Here is a 20,560-nt window from a genome sequence, read left to right on the forward strand (position 1 = left end):
ATACGCCCCAGACGAGTACTTCTGGGTTGAGAAACACATGCTCTGAGCAGTTTTTGGTCCTGAAGTTCCATTCTTAGTTGTGATTTTTAAAGCAGATAGAAGGTTCAGAAAAGTTGTAAATTGAGTATAAAAAATTATTTGACTGAGAATGAAAACTGATCAGCAATTCCATTCATAGTGTTTCACATGTGTAAGAAAGAAAGGAAAAAGAAAAGGAAGGAAGGCAGGCGGAGGAGATAAAAGGAAAAAAAGCCTAGAGGGTGGAGTTGGGGACACCGCCGACTCAGTCTTCAAATACAACAGCAATTTCACGATGTAATAATTTTTAATATTAAAAGTAAATTGTAAATGTATCTTTATAAACAATATGCATAAAATAGATCTATTATTCTAAAACCTTTTCTTTTTCAAATGCTTTTTCACAGTAATATTTTAGGTGTCAGATTTTTCCCTCAAAATAATAGTGCAATTGGAAGAAGGAAAATGTTGTCAGTGAACTCGGACTTCTCTGCTAATACAAGTCCTTGTATATTTCCTGTAGAAGCGGGTGAAGACTCATGTCCGTCTCTGTTTTCTTTATTACTTGCAACAGCTGCACGTGTTCTGTCACAATCTGTCTGAGGTCTGTCATTTTCTGGAGCAACTTGGCAAAGAGCTGAGAGGACTCGGGGTGGTTCAGCTTGAGCTGCAGCTCCAAGGCTTGCAGCAAGTTGTCTTGTATGTCCTCAATGGGTTTCACATTCAGCAAACCGGGGCGGTCTGGGGGAGCAGAAATGGAAGACAGAACAGCAGGTTCAGTTACAAAATTCTCTGGCTCCACATCTGAGGCATATTCAGCCAAACAACTCACTTTTTGTTGGTTTTGCTTTGGTTCTAAAATAGGGTATGGAGGGAAGGAAAGCAGATAGTGGGCAAGAACTGCATACAAGGAGAATGGAATGAAAACCAAGACTATCAAAGCTCTTTCCAGGGCCGTTCTCTTCCCGGCCAAGACTAAATCTGTGTGACCAGTTGACAGAAGAGGGTGGCAAGGCAACTGTCTCACCAGACGGGGGACTCTTCTGCTGGCATGTTTCTATTCACTCAGAAATCTCATTTTCAACTTCTGTTCCTTCCTGATGAGTCTATGTTTTATAACCTCTACTTACTTTCTTACCACTACTTTAAACACACTTTTAACACAGATTTTTGTCTTCTTTTTGCTTAATATAGCTCATGCATTTTCCAAGAGACAAGACATAGTTTTCAAATACTGTTACACTTGGGAAGGACAGACCAGATTTTAACATAGGCTTCTTCTGATTAGTGAGGTTGCAGGTAATTTTCACTTTCTTCTTTATACTTTTCCTTATTTGAACTTTTAAATGGCAAGCTTAAATTACTTTTAAGTTTTTAATGTTTTTGCTTCATGTAGATCTTTTTAGATTCAACCTTAAATACTTTCTAGTATTCTTCTTTACTTTTACTTCTTTACTTTCTTGTATTCTATACTTCTTTTTCATTACATTTTCTAATGTATCCCTGCTGATGTTTAAAAAAAAAAACGATTGGCTTTGTTATATTGAATCTATTCCAATTTCACTCTTGTCAATTCAAATAGTTTTTATCACGGGTTTAAAAAATTTTTTGGACAGACAATTGCATCTGCAAATAATCATCGTTTTATTTATTTCTTCTTTTCCAGTGTTTATAGTTCTCATTTCTTTTTCTTGCCATACTGCATTGGCTAATGTCTCTAGTATGGTATTAAATAATAGTAGTGTTGGGAGGCATTCTTGTTTTATTCCTAACCTTGAAGGAAATGCTTCTAATGGTTTACCACAAGTATGATGTTTACTGGATTATGGTGGATAGGTTTTTCTCCTGGCTCCCCAATAGTTTTAAAGTGTTTGTTTTAGTCAGGAATGTTGTTGCATTTCATCAAATGTTTTAAAGTTTTTCTACCTAGAGTGATGACCATATGGTTTTATCTTAATCTAGTGTAGTGAATTACATTAATAGGTTTTCTTATACTCTTGCATTTGTTTGCTAATATTTTATTTAGGGTTTTTAAATTTGTGAGATTGGTCCAGAGTCTTTTTGTGTGTGTGTGTGCTACCTTTTGCCTCTTCTGGTAATAAATGTTAACTAGTCTTATAGACTGACTTGAGAAGTTTTCCTTCTGTTTCTATGTAGTGATGATCTATTCCTTGATGGTTTCTTGGAACATATTTGCAGAACCATCTGAGCCTGGTGGTAAATCTTTGACTATCTTTAATTTTCCTCCTATAGCTTTTAATTTATTCAGGTTTCCTACTACTTATAAAGGAAAATTTTAGTAATTTATATTGGAATAAAGTTGTACATAATATTCTCTTAGAATCTGAATCTTTTATTATTCTTACATATAACTCCTTTAATTGAATGCTTTTTACTTGTGTACTGTCTCACTTAAAATTTTGACTTGCCAAAGGCTTATCTATTTTTTGCTTTTTAAAAAAGCACAACTCCTGGTTTTACTGATCAACCGTGTTTTTGAAAATTGCCTTTTGTTTTCAATTTAGCTAATTCATTCTTTTAACTTTCTTTAGGTTTTTTTTTCTTTTCCTCTTTTTCTCATTTCTTGGGTTGAATGCTTAATTCATTTCGTTTCAGTATTTCTTATTTTCTGATAGATGAGTTTAAGGCTCTAAAATTTCCTCTGAGTGTCGCTTCTGTTTCACCCCATAGGCTCTGGTAAATCATACTCTCACAGTTCTTTTCTAAATAGTCTGTTTTACTATTTTGATTTCACTTTTAATCTAAGAGTCATATAGAGACATGTTTTTAGATTTCCAAGTGGAAAGTCTGAGTGTTTGTTTTTGTTTTTCCTAATTTCTAAATTTGGTTAGAATATAAGGTTTTCTCATTACGGCTCAGCAGAGGGGCACAGAGATTATGTATGACATTCAGGGCACTCACTTGATACCTTGTACTGATTCCAAATTTTAGCTCTTGAAGGCCAATCACCCTCTTTTTCTCATTTTAACTCTTCTCCCCTTTACTGTAAACTAAAGCACCGTATAAAACTTTTTACTTCCCTTTTTAATGTTCCTCATTGTCTTGCCTCCGTTTATCACTGTGCCTTTGCTTAAGCCCTTTCCACACCAAGTCCCTCAAACATCCTACATTCTGTCATAACTGTGCTTAGGCACATTCTGTTCCTCCTGCTGGGAGCAGTCTCACCTTCCCTCCAACCATCCTACTGATTTCAACCTACTCTTCAAAATCTAGCCCGTGTTCTTATGTCCTAGAGCTTTCCTGGAGGTCACCCCTCCCTTGCCCCTGTTCTTCCAATCCCCATTCTCTGGTCCTCATAGCATTCTACAGACACCTCAATTGCTGCTATCCTAGTAGATTACATTTATTGAGTGGTTATCATTTCCCAAAAATCGTACTGAAGGCTTTATATACAATATATCATTTAATCTCCACAATAACTCTACGAGGTCAGTGCTTTAAGGAGGGGAAAATGAAGATTTAGAGAAGGGAGTCAGATCCTGCCCAAGATCTGCCACTTGCTAGTAAACAGCACTGCTGAAATTTGAATCTGATTCCGAATGCTATACTCTTAACTCTTATTACCTTGTATTGTAGGTACTCATTTTCTTGTTCATCTCCCCTACTTGGCCACGAGAGATCAGAGGGCAGAGACTATGTGTTGATCATCTCTGAGGCTCCAGTGGAGACACAGGAAGCACTCAGTTGGCTGAGTTTACGAGTGAGAAGGCTGTTCTAGCCAAGAGTCCTGAATTGAAAAGTACAGTTCTCTAAAGGCAGGATCAATGCACAAAGAAGAAGTCTCCGGAAATAGCGTTTTCCTGTATTTAGTAAACTCGAGCAACCTTTACCCGCTGAGGCGAGACACAGGAGAGCAAGGTGAGAATGATCTCAGGTGGGATTTTCGGAACTCTAAACGTGCTCTTAAATTTTGTTTTTCTTTTTTCTTTTTTTTAAATTACAGACAGAAAGTTACCTGTAGTTTGATTTTTCTCCCCTCAACTTCTCCAACATCTCCCATTGACTGGAGTAATTTTTTTTTTTTTTTTAATTTCAGCACTTAATTTTGGAAACATTAGCAAGAATCTCAGCTTCTGAGAATGAAACAGATGATTTAGTCCTGGCCTAGAGAATCACACCCCTGGAGGAGTTGTCCTTTCTCACAGTTGCTATGCAATAATGAAACCCCCTGACACTTCACGGAAAACCAGATCCTGGATTGGTGCCTTGGGTTTAATGGTTGCCGATCCTCCCCCTGAACAGACGTGCCAGATTTCAAAGGCCGGGACCGGACAGCAAATGCACGTGCGTGGGCAGCGGCAGCGTTTTGTGTCGAGGCGTCGGTGTACACCCTTGTGCAGACCCTCTGCTCGCTGGGGCCCTGGCCCCTCAGAGCCCTTTCTCCTTCCCCTAGAGCAGCATCCGTGGGGTCAGAACTTCTGCAGAAGAGATTATGCTAATCTACTAGGTTTCATTTATCGTGACAGTTCAAACAAGCAAACCCTCAAACGCAGCTGATTGGGCTTGCTGGAAACACTTGGCTGTCGTGCAGTACAATGGAACTGTTCCCTCTAGGAGTGGAGAAGGATCTGGTTTGGATTTTCAAACCTCTCTTTGGCAAGTTATTTTTTATGATGTGACAGATGAAGTTTGGCTGAAATTTTGTGGCCACTGATTTATATTTTCTCTAGTGACAAGTTAGATCATTTACAGATCTGTCCCACTGTCGCCCTTACTGAGCCTCAGTCAAGGCAAGAACGGAGGGCAGGAGAGCGGGAAAGTGGTCGCTCTACTTTCAGGTCTCTCACTAACCAGTTCTGTGACCTTGGGCAAACTGACCAAGTTCACTGCGCCTCAATTTTCTCCTCTGTAAACGAAAAGGACTGGATTAGAGAGGTGATCTCTAAGACCCTAGTTCAAAAGTTGTAAGCTTTATTCTTATTTGTAATTCCCTTTACAAAAGTCACATAATTAAACTGGGGAAATTAACTCAAAATCTAAATAAAAACGTATATCAACGGGCTTACACATTAAACTTCAAACATTTGGCTTATTGAAAAAGCAAAAAAGCTTCCTTTGGTCTTAAGTACTCCCTAGGGTCAAGGGCAAAAGGGATTTGTCAGGGTTGTCCCCACCCTTTACCCTCCAGTCAGCTCCAAGGCCTTCCCTGCTTCCCCTGCCTGTCTTTCTCTTTCCACTTTCCTTCTACTCACACTTGAACACTTACTGAGCTAAGCTGGGCACCACAAACGTGCCACAGAAATCTGTCTAAAGATCCAGCCGTCCTGGGTCCCTTCTCTTCCCTCTCCCTTTCCCATTGGCCCAGGGCCTGCTAAGGTATTGCTCTTAGAAGGCTGGTCTGAGGTCCTCTCCCTACACCCTGCTGAGGGTTAGAGTTGGGGTCTGGAATGGGATCAGGGTCAAGGGACCTCCTTCATTGGCCCTAGGTTGCCTAGAAAGCCCTTTTGGGAAAGTGCGTGCTGACTCAGGCTCCAGGACCCAACGCTCGAGGAAGCTGGAGTCAATTACCGGTTCCTTACTCCCCAGGCTGCAAAGAATTGGGAAAGAAACCTTTCCGGTCCCCATCGTGCAGCGCTGGAATTGATTAGAGAGCACTGTTGATTGTGGGCAAATCTACAAAGCTCCCATCTTATCCAGATCTGGTTCTGTTAAGTGAAGGGCTTATCTGAAGCAGATTCAAATTCTCTGGACCCTCCTGGGATCTGCCCACCTGGGCCAGGCATTTCCCTAGACCAGATTTTTCTCAGGAGGGGTCTCGGTTAGGGAACCAGACGGCCACAGCGGCATCTCCTGAAGGAGATGCAGACAAATCAAAGCGCATGGTATTGTTTCTTTTCTAGTCGCTGCTGTCATGCTGTTCCCAATTTTTTCCTATTGGATTTCTTTCTGATGGAGACAAAATCGGAAAAGGATTGCACCCAGGGCATTTAGGAAAAAGAAGTCTGATAGCTGATAGCTGGGCAGCTGTAAATTGATCCGAAGGCAATGAAAAAACTTAGCTCGGGTGTGGGCTGAAACTGAAGGGGGGTGGAGCTCCTTCGGGAGCTCACACTTTGCATTTCACTTCCTTTTACTCTTGCTCCCCAATTTCCTTTATTCCATTGCTTCCTAAGTTCACAGATGTGTTAAAAAGAGGAGTGGATTTGGAAACTGAGGACTTGATCTCATCTCTCCTCCACTTCGCTTCCATGTGACTTTGGACAAGTCATCTTATCTTTCTGGGTTTTGGCTGAATTTTCAAGGCGACTGTGGTGTTTCTTTCCTAAGGTCATGGTTAGAAGGAGTCAGGTAAAGGAGCTTCGTAACATTTTACTATTCTCTGTGTTTGTTCAGACAGAGGCAGTTTCCACAGGAATGGGGTCCGGAGCGTAAACAGGGGTGGGGTGGCATGTGTGCAGCTGGGAAATGGGAGGTTTCTGAGCTGTTATTGGTAGAGCGTAAGTTCAGGAGCGTGAGAAAATGATTCCTGATGCAGATACACTTTTGGGGTTTGGGGCAAGTTCTCATTCTTGTAGTTGAACACATGTAAGCAGGACTGAGAACAATAATGAAACAGAGAAGCCCCTGAGCCGAAATTCACTTCTTCCTTAGAGATGGTGTTAGGGATTCTGCGGTCCTTTCCTGGCCTAACTGTCAGGATCATGGGGATCATGAGGGAAAACTCTGAATTCACCCAAGTTTGTCTTTGGTAAACTGGTCTGGCCTGTAGCAATTCCCTCCCACCATCCTACCGCTAAGAGAAAATAACCTAAGAACGTTTCCCATGTTCTTTTCCTATTTAAATTTGAACCGGGGCTTGACCAAGTGCGGGCTTGATTCTCAACTCTGCCTCCACACTGAAATCATCTAGGGAAATTAAAAACACCCAAACTAATACCTGGGTCCCATCTTGAGAGACTCCGATTGACCTGGCCTGAGGTATGACCGCCAATGTTCCTAAAAGCTTCCAGGTGATTCTAATGGGAAGCTGAGAGCAAACACCACTGGTGTAGTGAGAAGCAGTTGGAATCTCAACCTGAAAGCTTACTTGCTGGGTAATCTCGGGCGAGTTCCTTAACCTCTCTGTACCTTGGTTTCCTCATTTAAAAGATGGAGACATGACAGTAATCTAGCTCGCAGTGTTGTCGAGAGGATGAAATGAGTTACTAGGTGGGAGGTGCTCAGAGCAGCGTCTGACACACGGGAAGTTAGTTATTTCTATTCGCGCTAGTGTACCAGTACAATCCAACGTGCCTTTTTCTTTCTTACCTTTCTCCTCTCCTCATTTCTGCGATGCTCTTGGGTCTTCTCTGTATCTTTCCTATTCTTTCGCCCTTAATTGCTCCCTTCTTCTCTACCCCGCCTTCTAGATGCTTTTCCTTTTCCACTCCTGCGACTGCACCTTGCTGGGGATATGGTGTCTAGAATCCTAGCAAGGCCAGCCTAAATTAATCAGAAGTGTGAACAATGGACGATTTGGGGAGAAATGTGGTTGATGGCTGCTATCAGGGAAAGGGAACAACAGGACAGAGATCTTGTACCAGACAGATAAAGATCATCGGTGACAAGCATGTCTGCCGTGAACGCACGTGTGGCTAGTGGAGTCCTTGCCTCCGAAGTGGTCCCCGTTCTAACATATCCCTGTTAAAGAACACTTAAATAAATGCTTTCTCTGTCTGTGTCCAAACGACAACCGCAAAATGACACAGCAATGACACGTACGATTCGGCTAGGATGGAGGGCGCAGGTGACCACCACCAAAATGAAACCAAGCCCAGGCCGTATTTTCTTTTATCTGCCCATTAAGTAGCGACTGCGCACCAAGTCCCCCCACCTCAAATGCTCAAGTACCACCTCCAAAAGCCACCTCCCCAACTACAGCACAGAACACAAAAGTGTCTGGTAACAAGGTGGGCAGCGCCTTCCCCTCTGCCGCGTTCAGAGCTCGTTTCATCTCTCAATGGCACCTGCGGTGAACGGAGCGTGGGGCCTGTTTTATTTCCAGCTCTTTCAGAATGGAAACGGGACCAGAGGCTTCCGTCCTGCCCTTGGGAAGTCCCATCTTTCCTGCCTCCTTTCGCCAAGGGTTTGGGTCCCCTCGTTCTGGTCATTTGTGGTCACTCAAGTGAAGCTCAGCCCCATGGTTTGCTCCCCTTCTCTGTGTCCAGACCACGGGAGCAGCAGGCTCCCCTCAAGCTGAGGGATGCAGATAAATTTCTACCCCTTCTACGTCCCACACCAGCTCTGATCAAGACTGGGAGGTAGAGGAACCAGGCTCGAGCGGAAAGATGGAGAGTGATTTCTTCTTCCCCATCAGGCCTGACACACGCGTGCTCCGAATCCAATGACTCTCCCTTGCTTCCTTAACCTCCAGAAATGCCAACGGCACACCAAAGGGAGTCAACAAAATAAAAAGTGGCCAAGGATTTGTTCTCTGTACCTCTCCCCTCCCCCCATGTCTTCCTTTCCAACGTCCTGGAGAAGAACCTGTGACCTCAAAACATAGGCGTGATCTCCAACCTCTAAATATGACCTCTTAACACATAATGTCCCCCAAACTTTACAGAATTCCCCACCACACTCCTGCTCGTTGGTACCTCCTTCAGGGGCCACAAGGCCCAGAGCTCTCCCCTCCCTTCCCTCCCTCCAGTATCCTCTGTCCCTTGGGGTTTCGTTCTCAATCCACAGCTAATCCCCTTAAAGTGATAGCTGATACAGGGATTAGCTGCTATCTCCTTAGGAGTATTTATATGGTACTAAGGGATTTTAAGAATGCTATTGGTGAAATTTCAAGCAATCCTCTGGCAGGATTGTGTGGAGCTACTTCAAATTATACAGTACAGGGAAGAGGGAAAATGAGCAGTTATTGTGTGCTTACCACGTCCCAGGCATTGTGCCAGAGGCCTCACAGAATGTTCTTTCATTTACTTAGGGAACCGATAAGGAATTCAGGCTCAGGTAGGTAAATAACACATCCAGTAAGTGGTGGCGTGCGGGGTTTGGGGAGCCCACCGGCCCCCACCGCCCCAGCCTGCCTCTGCTGGTGCACCGGTGGGTGACGCGGTGGGACCCTGGGGGCAGGCGCTCTCCCCGGAGCGCGGGGCGCCTCAACACCTGCGCCGGCCTCTGGACCCGGGGCCGGTTTCACTCTTCCTCACTTGCGGAGGATCTGTCTGAGTGCCGTGCCAGTCTGGAAGCGTGCCTGGGGTCACCCAGAGTTTAAACACACATTGTGAGAGCCCAAAATGATCAAGTGCTCCCCAAAGCGGCCCACTGACTGGCTGGCTGAGCCTCTTCCAAGATGCTGGTGTGGGGACAGGAATGACTCAGCAGTTTGGCTTTCAAGCCCATGTCTGTCTCTGAGGTCAAGTACAGCGAATGATCCCAGCCTAGCAGGCCTGGGGTTAGGAGGGGATTTTATCTCTGAAGCAGTCACAGATAAAGATGCTTCAATGTCCCACAAATGACAAAAGCCTCTCTGTGTGTGCGCGCGCATGCGAGTGTGTGTAGTTCAAGTTTCTCAGATGATTCTAGTGTGTTTCTCTTCTCCCTACCCACACCCACCCCCAATTCTCTGGTTTTGAGAATTTGGGTGCCAGCTGAGAACTTACAAATATACCTCCCTCTGTCTAAACCAAGTGTGTGAGGTTATGAGAAGAGTGAACGAATGGGGTGTTTCTAGATAACCCACACTGAGACATTACTCAAAGCCATCCCGGCCACCTGACAGGATCTGCCCACTGGTCATGACAGCATAGTGGGGAGACCAGGACAGCAGGCGAAGGGAGCAGTGCCATACCCCATGCAGACACAGAGCAGGGGCCCATCCAATAGTTTTCAATCAATAAATGAAGGCAAGTACTCTCTGACACAATCATGGGCCAGATGGAAGATATGAACCATGTAATCAACACTCTTCAACTGCCCTGCTCGACGCTCAGTCACACGAGAAATCAGATGTCTGTGTTTATTCTCAATATCACGAGAACCGTCAGAAAAACAACTTTTACCACTCAGACCCCAGCCTAAGTCTTGTCCAAAAACACTGTATGGATAAAGTAGGTGAGTATTTAACTGCCACAGGAGAATGGAAGAAAGTTGGCCTCTTGTTCTTCATAGTATTATTAATGCCTCAGTTTTCAAATAATTTTGGTTTTGTCTCCCCCTAGTTAACTAGTAAGGATGATGCCAACAGACAAAGAAGACATGGGGGCAGCTGGGCTGTGGAGAATCAGAGGGCCCCTGAGCTGGAGTTTCCTCAAGAACAGCACAGGCCCACTCAGGCACGTGCCCTCTATCTTTTGTTCCAGGGGAGGGCTCGGCTGTCCCTTCTAACTGGTAGAAACAGTTCCGCAGGAAAATGGAAGGATTACACATGAGCTGTCGCTATCCTCAAGATTTTGGAGGGCACTTAGGGACGGGGAGGGGAGACGGACACCCACAAGCCCAGAGCCCCTCCCGCTCTGTCCTGCGGATCCTTAGTGCTCTCTGAGCTGGAGGGAGAGGGGTCCCCTGTACACGAACGGGAGGAGCGACGTTGGGATTGTCTCCGAAGGGCAGGAAGAAATTAAGGTACTGGAAGGTATTGTTAACCATTTTAAACTTCTCTCACAAATTCTCCTGCAACCACTTCTCTCCATTGGAACCTGCTATAAGATGGTATCTGGTTAAGCTCGGACATATTTACTTAGGTACTTAAAGCTTACGGTCAGCTTCTGCAGGGAGCTCTGCGAACGGGGTCTGTGCTACTGGAACAAATGGAAGAACCAGCACCAGTCTCGCATTAACACTGGGCTCTGTTCCGTCCCAGAACAGTTCTCAAACCTGGGGTGGAATTTTGTTAGGCAGTCAGGTACAAATGGTGTCTTGAGAAGGGCTTTGGATAGCAGGAAGTAAGATCTGGACTAGAACGGGACATTCTTGATTAAAATACTTGGGGGCAATATGGAAATGGGTAGTTTTTGATAACTGCCAAAGAACCCCAAGTCCAAGGTAAGCACCTGGGATGCTTCCACATCTCAATACACAAAAGGCAGTGGCCGTTACGGGCATCCGTTTTAAGGTCAGATTGGATCAGACCTCGGCCTCACCGATTAGGAGCTCTGGGACCTTGGGAAAATCGCTTCATCTCTCTAAACTTCTGTTTTCTCCATCTATAAAATGGGGATAATGAGAGACTTTCTAGAATCGCAGGAAAAATTAAACAAAGATTCAGAATGCAGGTAAAGCGCTTAGCATCTATTCTGGTTCACAATGAAGTATTCAATAAATGGCAGTATTATTATTATTAATATTTGATTACTATTCATTCAACAAGGATGTATTAGTACTTATTCTGGGCCAGGTGCTGTACTATGATTCTATTCTAATTCCAACAAATTAAAAATTATATATTGATACACATATAAGTCAGGACCAAGGGTAAGAAACAGAGCTCCATGGTATTGACCTGAGAGGTCTAGGAGTTTTCCAACTGTCACAGAATACCCCCTCTTCCTTGATCTGTAGATGTACATGTGTGAACAGTTCCCCCTTCCTGTACCCTATGCTCCCTGCCCACTCAACAGCAGAAACGCACAGGATCGCTCCAAGAGCAGCTGTCCAAAATCGCTTCACAGAGAAAGAATGGGACGGCTGGAAACAGGAGGAACTGCTGTATAGGAGGTTTGTATAACCGAGCCAGACCCAAGAGGGTAAATGAGGAGGCTGGATGACTTGCCATCTGTGACTGCTGCACCAATATTTACAGCTTCTCTGTCATTAGGATGGCGATGACAATTGGCCTCGAGAAATATATTGTAAAATCCAGTGAATTTCCTCCCCATATCTTGGAAGTTTGGGAAGAACTGTAATGGATTCCAAACTGTTTTGAATTAACAGAAAGAGCTTTTTCCTGTTTTTCCTGTTGCCGGGTTCCAGCTGGAACCCTCCTAAGCTTTTCTCCAGCAAACAGCCAACGCCCAAGGGGGCAAAGTGTCCAGTGGAGTGTCCTGGGGCTTGTCAGCTTTACTGAGCTTTCTACTTGGCCTTGGCTGCTGGTGGGTTTGAGGAGTTTGCTGGTGTGGCTGGCGTGAGGCTGTGGCGCCAGCTGCAAGCATGCCCTTGCTGGAGGCAGTGTGATTACTCTTGACGCCACCCATCCAGCCAGCGAGACCAGAGGGGGCAAGGGAAGTTCTTCCCTTATCACCACTCCCAAGGAAGCTGTGCTTCTAGACTCTGGGCCAGGCCTTCAGGAGAGCAGGGACGGGACCACAGGCTGGGGCCACCGACACCCTGAGGGAGTTGACCACATCCGCCAGCCAGGTGGCAGAAGAGACACTGGGAGGTGACAGTGAGGACACCTGGGTTTCCCTCCTAGCACTGCTGCTCACCAGTTCTCAGCTCACCTAAGTCTATGACTCTCTCTTCTCTTTCTATGGAATAAGAATGAAAATACAGGAGAACTGTCAGGATCTAATGAGAGAATGAAAGGGACAAAGTGCTGTCCTTTGGTTCTGGAATATTGTTCTTTTTAGTCTCATTCTTCTTGCCTGAAGCTCGGAGGAGAAAGAGGGAGAGAGGAGAAAACCTTGAGAAGAACTAGGTCATCTTCCTCAGCAAGTGGTTTGCGACCTGAATACACAGTAGAAATGCTGAACACCAGGCCAATCTAAGGACCAAATCTAACAGCATCAGCAGTTTCTAGGACTGAAGCTGAGTGACAGTGATCTTTACTACTGCAACTCCAGTTTTCTCAGCAAATACTTAGTTGGGTCAAATCAGGTACTTTCATCCAAAAATCCCCTTTGGGTCCTCTGGGGATCCCCCGCCCTTTATCTCCCCAATCCCTCACCACCCCACTTTTACATAATGCCCATCTCCCCATTTTCCCTTCAGTCTAGGTTCATAGCCTTGACCAGAATGAAACTCTTCTGTGATTCTAAGGCCAGCTTAGAAGAAGGTCACTGGGATCCCTGCCCAAAGTGCTTCTCTCTCAAGTCACTAAAGCTATCTGTAGGCTTCAGAATAAACTGTAGAGGAGAAAATAATCCCTCTTGTTAAGAATAAGCAGGATCAGAAATTTGTTTACGGGATCAAACCTTCTTACTTGCATGAATGTCTTCCCTTTCTGGAAAACCCAGGACGGGAATTGAGAAATTACATGTTGTACAACAAATTATATGTTGTACTCCAGTAAACCCCAATCTGGGATGTTGGCTTCACCATCTATAGATGACTGGGACACTGATCCCCCTTGGAACTCAGTCTTTGGATTGGGAATGACTGGAGAAGTTCTTTCTCTGGCCTCTACCCAACCAGCTTCTCTGGGTAAAGAAGGGAATCAAATTCCTTGGTGTTGAACAAACACCAGGGGTCCAGTTTATTCATTCTTACCTAGTGCCCATAGGTTGGCTTCATCTACAAAAGCAAACTTTGATCAGGGAAGGATGTGCCTTTTGTGATATGGGAACTAGTCAATGGTAAATTCTGTTTTGTTTTTTTTTTTAAAGGAAGTCTCAAATGATTCACAGGGTTTTCTTCTCATTATAACCATAGATAGGAGATTTTAAGAACGTATGAATGGCAGCTACCTTCAGATTTCTTTCACTGCTGTGAGGATCTAATGAAATCTGGATATTGGCTGCTGTGAAGACAGTCTGGGAAATGCTAAAAGCAACTTGTTTATACAGCGTTGACATTTAAAGGATACCGTTTTTAATTTTCATAATTGAAAGTCAAAGTCTGCAGTATCTATTAAATTGAATAAGTTATTCTCAGAGCTATTTTTGACCAATTTAGAAAAATTTTAAAGGCCTAACTGAATCACTGATTTTCAAATAATCTAGCTTGTGTGTTATGGGCAGTATATGGCACTTTTCTAGATGAAATCACACTGTTGTCTTATGCGCCCATGAAACAACATTGCTCAGGTTCAAAAAGCCCTGATTTATCATGATTATTTCTTGTCTAGAACTTTCCTAGACAGAAACTAAGTATCTTTGAATGGCTTATTTCAAATGCCTCCCTTATTATCTGTGGTAGGAATATAAACTGGTACAAACTATACGGAAAGATCTGGCAATAATGAAACAAAAGACTTAAAAGTGTTCATAGCCATCTACCCAGCAATTCTACTTCTGGTAATTTAGAATGAGAAAATAATCTGAAACGTTAACAGAAATTGACACATAAGAAGGATTACTCCAGTGGAATTTAGAACACATTTCCCATGCTTTTTTATGTTCTTCTCTACAGGTTCTTATAACAAATTATAAGCAACCCAAACATAAATAGGAAGATAATTTAGTACGTAACGGTCTTTTACAAAATGAAATACGTTACAGTCATTAAAAATGGAAGCATATATAAGAGAAACGCAAATCAAAACTACAATGAGGTATCACCTCACACCAGTCAGAATGGCCATCATTAAAAAGTCCACAAATAACAAATGCTGGAGGGGGTGTGGAGAAAAGGGGACCCTCCTACACTGTTGGTGGGAATGTAAATTGGTGCAGCAACTATGGAGAACAGTATGGAGGTTCCTCAAAAAATTAAAAATAGAGTTGCCATATGATCCAGCAATCCCACTACTGGGCGTATATCCGGACAAAACTATAATTCAAAGAGTCATGTACCCTTATGTTCATAACAGCACTATTCACAATAGCCAAGACATGGGAACAAGCTAAGTGTCCATCAACAGATGAATGGATAAAGAAGATGAGGGGTGTATGTGTGTGTGTGTGTGTGTATACACACACACACACACACACACACACACACACACACAGCAGAATACTACTCAGCCATAAAAAAGAATGAAATAATGCCATTTGCAGCAACACGGATCCAACTAGAGATTACCATGCTAAGTGAGCTAAGTCAAAAAGAGAAAGACAAATACCATATAATATCACTTGTATGTGGAATCTAAAATATGACACAAATGAACCTATCTATGAAATAGAAACAGACTCACGGACATAGAGAACACACTTGTGGTTGCCAAGAGGGAGCAGAGGTGGGGGAGGGGTGGAGTGGGAGGTTGGGATTAGCAGATGTAAGCGATTATATATAGAATGGATAAACAATAAGTTCCTACTGTATAGCACAGGGAATCATGTTCAATATCCTGTGATAAACCATGATGGAAAAGAATACACAAAAGGAATGTATATCTGTATAACTGGATCACTTTGACAGCAGACATTAACACAACACTGTAAATCAACTATGCTTCAATAAAAAAAATTTTTTAAATGGTAGCATATATATATATATATATATTGTATATATGCTAGCACATACATAGAAACTTTTTGGTAAGGGGAAATAGGACTCTGTTAATCCTATTTTATTCTGAGGATAGAGAGCTTTACTTTTCACTTACACCTTTCTGTACTCCTTGAATTATAAAATGACCATATATTACTTTTATTTTTAAAATTAATAAAAATATTAATAAGGAGTAATAGTGGCATGAGAAAATGGTTAAGTGAAAAAAGGAATATAAATATGGTATGTATAGTATGATTAGGAAAAATCTTAGAAATATATCACATGTTAATAATTATATTTCCAACTTTCAATAAAAATAAAGTGTGCCTTAAAATATTAGCTAGTTAAACAATACCAACTTGTTTTCTAATCTGGTTTTTTCCAAAATTGAATCTTTTTCTCCCAGTGGACCTCAGATAAACTGGAATCTCATTCTTCTTTGCTGAATTAATCACAGATCCCAGATGATCAAGGGTCAATTTGTTTAAGAAGTAGATTCCGTCAAGATATCAAAACATGTTGGATAGTGTATTTTTGTTACATTGAACATAACACAAAAAAGGGGTGCTGCTTCAGAGTTAACTTGCGCTGTGTTGTTATCTATATGCACCCTAGTCATGTAAAGGGCAGTATCAGTGTAGACTCTGGAGCCAGACTGCCTCGGTTCATCATCCTGGCTCCATCTTTGCTGCCTGGGTAATCCTGGGCAAGTGACTGAACCTTTCAGTGCTTTAGTTTCCTTGTTTGCAAAATGCTACTTACCTTACTGGGGTCCTGAGAATTAAATGAATGTGTGTGAAGTGGCCAGAACACTTCCTGCACACAGTAAGTACTTAATAAGTGTTTGCTACTATTATCATTACTAATACACCACGCACCTGATTTCAGAAGCACTCTGCGCTGTTGTAACTGGACAACAAAGGACTGCTCTTTGTAACATGCTGTCTAGTTACACACAGCTTACATCTATAGGACCACTGTCCCCTACACATCAGTTTTCACGCACAGAGGATATTCTGTAGGGTACACACAAGAAGCTCGCCTGAAGTCCATTTCAGTAATGAAAACTGGTCACTTGAAAACAATCTTTATATTAAAGAGATGACACTAAAACTTTCTTCTACTCAAGTTGGAAACGTGGAAGGCCAATGAAAGTAGGATTTAGTATAAAAGCTGGCTGTCGGAGTTGGTTAGTTAGATCATGTCCTAGCAAGGCCAAAAGTACAATGAATGGCTAAACAACTCAGTTTATTTCTCTGCTGGGTGTTCTTTCGTTCAGACTGCATTCTTAATCACAGCCAACCACCTCACAAAGGTACTTCAAGGAGAGCCGGCAGAGGACTCCACACGGGAGAGGAGACAGGGCTCAGTAAATGTGTGTTCCTTGATCCCTGAACCTGGGAAAGCAATTCAAAGTAACACCTCACTGATGCTGGGGCCAGACCATAATTTGATCACAAACACAGTGGTGCTTTCTCTATGTCAAGTGAGCATTGTCTTACAAAGTTATATATGTCACTACTTAAATGAAGAAGAGATTGGCCTTCTGGAAAGGAAAGGAAAAAGACAAGGAAAAAGAAAATAAAGAGAAAAAAAAAAAGCAGACAAGGGCATTTGTCTTCCATGTTTGGATCTGACTAGAAAAAATATTTTGAAGAATAAAAGAAAAGTACCTGACTTACCCACAGCCTTCAAACAGGAAGTCAACAATATTCTTTCTCGGTACGTCACATAGGTAGTTAGACTCCCGTGGCATTATACCACTGGCATTTTCCATATGAAAAGTGTGGTAAGTGCAGAGAGAAAAGGCACATAGCCTAACACTAAGGAAAGTCCAAATTCTTTCAGCCATCCCACCACCACGCCACCCTCTTTCACGGAAGATCCAAAGAAGCAGCTTACCTCCACTGAGAATAATGACAGCTATAAATATTGCCAAGTCGCTGTCATCTAATTCCAGTGCATTGAACTTCACAGCAAACTCGAACTTGGGCTCCATAAAGTCACCAAAGGGCTTTCGCAGGCTCTTTAAAAACTCCCTCGTCATGAATCCTTGGCCCTCGGATATGAGAACCCCATCTTTATTCATCAAGGAGGCCAGCATCGTGTAAATGATCTCATGGACGCCGTATTTTAGGAGAGTTACTTGGTCATTCAAGTCAAGATTTACAAACCCAGGAATACTCTTGGCATACTCTGTGATCTCCTGCACAGCTTCCACGGAACGGAACTGACACCCCTGAAAGATGCGGATGGCCACTTCTTTGCTTGGCTCCTGCAAGGGGGTAATGTGCTTGAACTTGATTTTATCTTCTCCCATCATTAAGGAATTCATGTCATAGATAACAAATGGCTGCAAAGAAAAAAGGGAGAAAATGGCTGAGTTGGAGATTTCTAATTCAGTCAACACCACCCCAGGTTCTCTATGTACACTTGCTTTGCTAACTAAAATCTTTAAAGTCTAAAACACTTAATTAATAATGAGAAAATACTCGTGTCTTGATTAATCCTCCCAATTGTCTTCTGGGACCAAACATATTTCACTAATATTGGCCTCCCTTTCCTTCCATTTATACTGCAACACCTTACCTGGGGCTGGCTAATAGCTCCAATTTCTGTTGTTTGGAGGGTCTTTGTTGTTGATTTTTCAAATGATACGCAATCTACTGTTTATTTTGGCTTTCAATGGTGTATGTTTTTAAACTTCTTTCAATAAAAAAATTATTTCAGCAACTCAGGGTTGAACAGACCCACCTGGACATAAAGTAATCTTGCAATTATACATTAAATCTACTCAGATCTTGAAAGAAACACAGTGTGCATGTAAACTACACTTAACTATAAAAAAAATCAGTCTGAAAGCAGATTAAAAATACTGAGCCAAGAAAATGTCTGTTTCACTTTTTTTAATGCTCTGGAAGCAATCTGTTTCAGAAAGAGCAGCTGTGTAAGGCCTGTGGGTAAAAGCTGCAAAAGCGTCAAATTAAAAAACTTAGTTTTCAAAGTATGTGTCCTTAAGGGTCAGGAATCAATAAAACACGTTTATCAGTTACTCAGGTTTGCAGTAGGCTGCTCTCAAAAGCACGTTGTGTTCGTCATAGATGATCTTTCTCTTTCATTTCCTCGTAGAGAATTAACCAAAGGTTTGTGGTCTGTGTGAAATTCTCAAGGCTACTCTGAAGGAGAAGTGGCTACACTTTATATACACAGTGGATCTCCTGAGCTCCATAAGGAGTTACCCCTAATAAGAGTTGAGGGGATCTGGGTTCCAGCTTTGGTTCTGCGGTTAACTACGTGACTTTAGAAAAGTCATTTATCTTTCCAAGGCCTCAAAGTTCTCCACTGAGGGGAGTGGATTGCATTGCAAGTTTCCAACTCTTCTCTTGAGGATATGCTAGTTGCATTTCTCAGATGTAGTGTCTGTGATGTATGTGTGTGTGTGTATCTGTGTGAGTGTGCATGCATACTACATGTCCACTAAACATGAAGTCTTTGATGTACTAAAAATAAAATTTCTTTCGAGCAGAGACGCTGAGAATTCTCTCCTCATTGGCAAGAGGAAGCAGATGCAGTGAGTGCCAGCAGTAGCCAGCTTCAAGACCCACTGGTTCAGAGAATCTGACTATTAATCTCTATAGGAGTCTATGATCGTCACCAAACTTTTTTTTTTGGCTGCACCACATGGCTTGCGGGATCTCACTTCCCTGACCAGGGATTGAACCCGGGCCCTGGCAGTGAAAGCGCAGAGTCCTGACCACTGGACCGCCAGGGAATTCCCTTCACCGAACTAATACGTCTATTCTACACTGAAGGAAATAACAGTAATACTAAGGGGTTTTCGATGTTGAGTAGCTTTCCAAACTTGCCTATTATTTCCACACCATTCACTGGAGTTATTCCAGAAATTGTTACTTTTTTAAACCCCCAAATTCACTTCAATTGTATTGTTTAGCAAATACAAAACCACAAAGTAGGACAGATGTGAGTAACCCAAGAGTAACCTCGCCTGGTGGCTCTAAGTCTTCAAGGAAACCAGGAGTGAAGAGTGCTTACTATGTTTTTGGGAATTTCGCTCCCCCCCCCCACCCCCCCCCCGCCCCGCTCCCACTTCAGATTGATATTATTACCGGGAGAGGAAAAAAAGGACGGAGTGGATAAACAGTCACATCAGTTAACACGTGCTAAGTTTCTCCAGAATGCCACATTCTAATCATGAGGAAAATGTTAACAGAGCCTAGGGAGAGGTCGTGTCTGTCCTTCAGGAGTTTTGTAGCGTATTATAATTTACGTTAACAAGAGCCTGGCTTTCTTTACTGCCATGAGAATCTGACGGTGCCTGCAGAGTCCCCCTGCACCTCTACGAGTACCAAAAACAACGGATATAACATCATCCCCTCTTCACATATGAAAAGACGGTACCTCGATCTGCCCACTTCAACTTTTGGATGAGCTCAACCACTCAGCTTCTTGGCACAGAATGGATGCATCAAATTCTTCCACCTCCATGTAAGCAATTTCTCTGGAACTATGCCCTGATAAATCACCCTGTGACTCTTCCCCTTGACTTCCCCTGTCCCCTCATATAAAGCCCCGGGTTCCTGTTTTCGAAATTCTGTGCGAGTTGCACATAGGGCACAATCCTGCTAATTTTCTCTCTCAATTTAACAACAATGTGACTTGGTAACCCCTTGGCAATCGGCATTGGTCAGGATTTCCTGGCGGTAAACACTCAAGGACACAGAAAGGAATCAGCAGCCCCCACCATCATGCCAAACCATTCCAGTCTTTTCTTTTTTTTAAAAAAAAGATCCCTTCAGCGTTTTCAAAACGTGAACTGGCAGAGAATTATGGGTATTGACATGCAAATGAATCCCAGGTGGATTTCTTTGTTTTTCCTCGTCATAGCTGATTGTGCTGTTTTCCTTGCATTTCTGAAGTCTGCATAGATTCTTTCAACCCCCATGCGGATCTGTCAAACTGCAAGAGTGATTGGACACGATCCGCCCAGAGATCTGCCTTTCTTCGCCACCAATTCACCAATTCTTAGACTGCAAACATTTCACCTGCACATTTCACACTGGGACCTCCTTATCCTGAAACAGCGAACAGAGAGTGGCCCACCTGGTTTGCAGAGGGCTGACCTCTTAAAACCACGGGTGGAATTCAGCCAGTGGAGTTTATCTTGGATCATGAATTTAACATTACACTTCTGGTAAAATATTCCCCATAAAATGCACTTCACTTCCATGTTTCTGTATTTTCTACAAAGCAAAGGGAAGTC

The 20,560-nt window shown here is 42.9% G+C and overlaps 1 protein-coding gene across 7 annotated transcripts in view; it reads right to left on the reverse strand.

The window, feature by feature from the left end:
* Positions 1–303: 303 nt before the first annotated feature.
* Positions 304–20,560, reverse strand: part of PPARG (peroxisome proliferator activated receptor gamma) — a 137,745-nt gene continuing 117,488 nt past the window's right edge. For 6 of the 7 annotated variants that reach the window (XM_032650112.1, XM_032650115.1, XM_032650114.1 and 3 more), the window contains 2 exons: positions 17,182–17,632; positions 304–759 (listed from right to left, as the gene is read on the reverse strand). In XM_032650112.1, coding sequence (XP_032506003.1) covers positions 512–759; positions 17,182–17,632 — 699 coding nt within the window. In that variant the 3' untranslated portion in view covers positions 304–511. The remainder of the gene's footprint in view (positions 760–17,181; positions 17,633–20,560) is intronic. The other variant, XM_032650118.1, reaches the window with a different exon arrangement.

This window comes from Phocoena sinus, chromosome 11 (assembly GCF_008692025.1).
Source record: "Phocoena sinus isolate mPhoSin1 chromosome 11, mPhoSin1.pri, whole genome shotgun sequence".
NCBI classification, from domain to species: Eukaryota; Metazoa; Chordata; class Mammalia; order Artiodactyla; family Phocoenidae; genus Phocoena; species Phocoena sinus.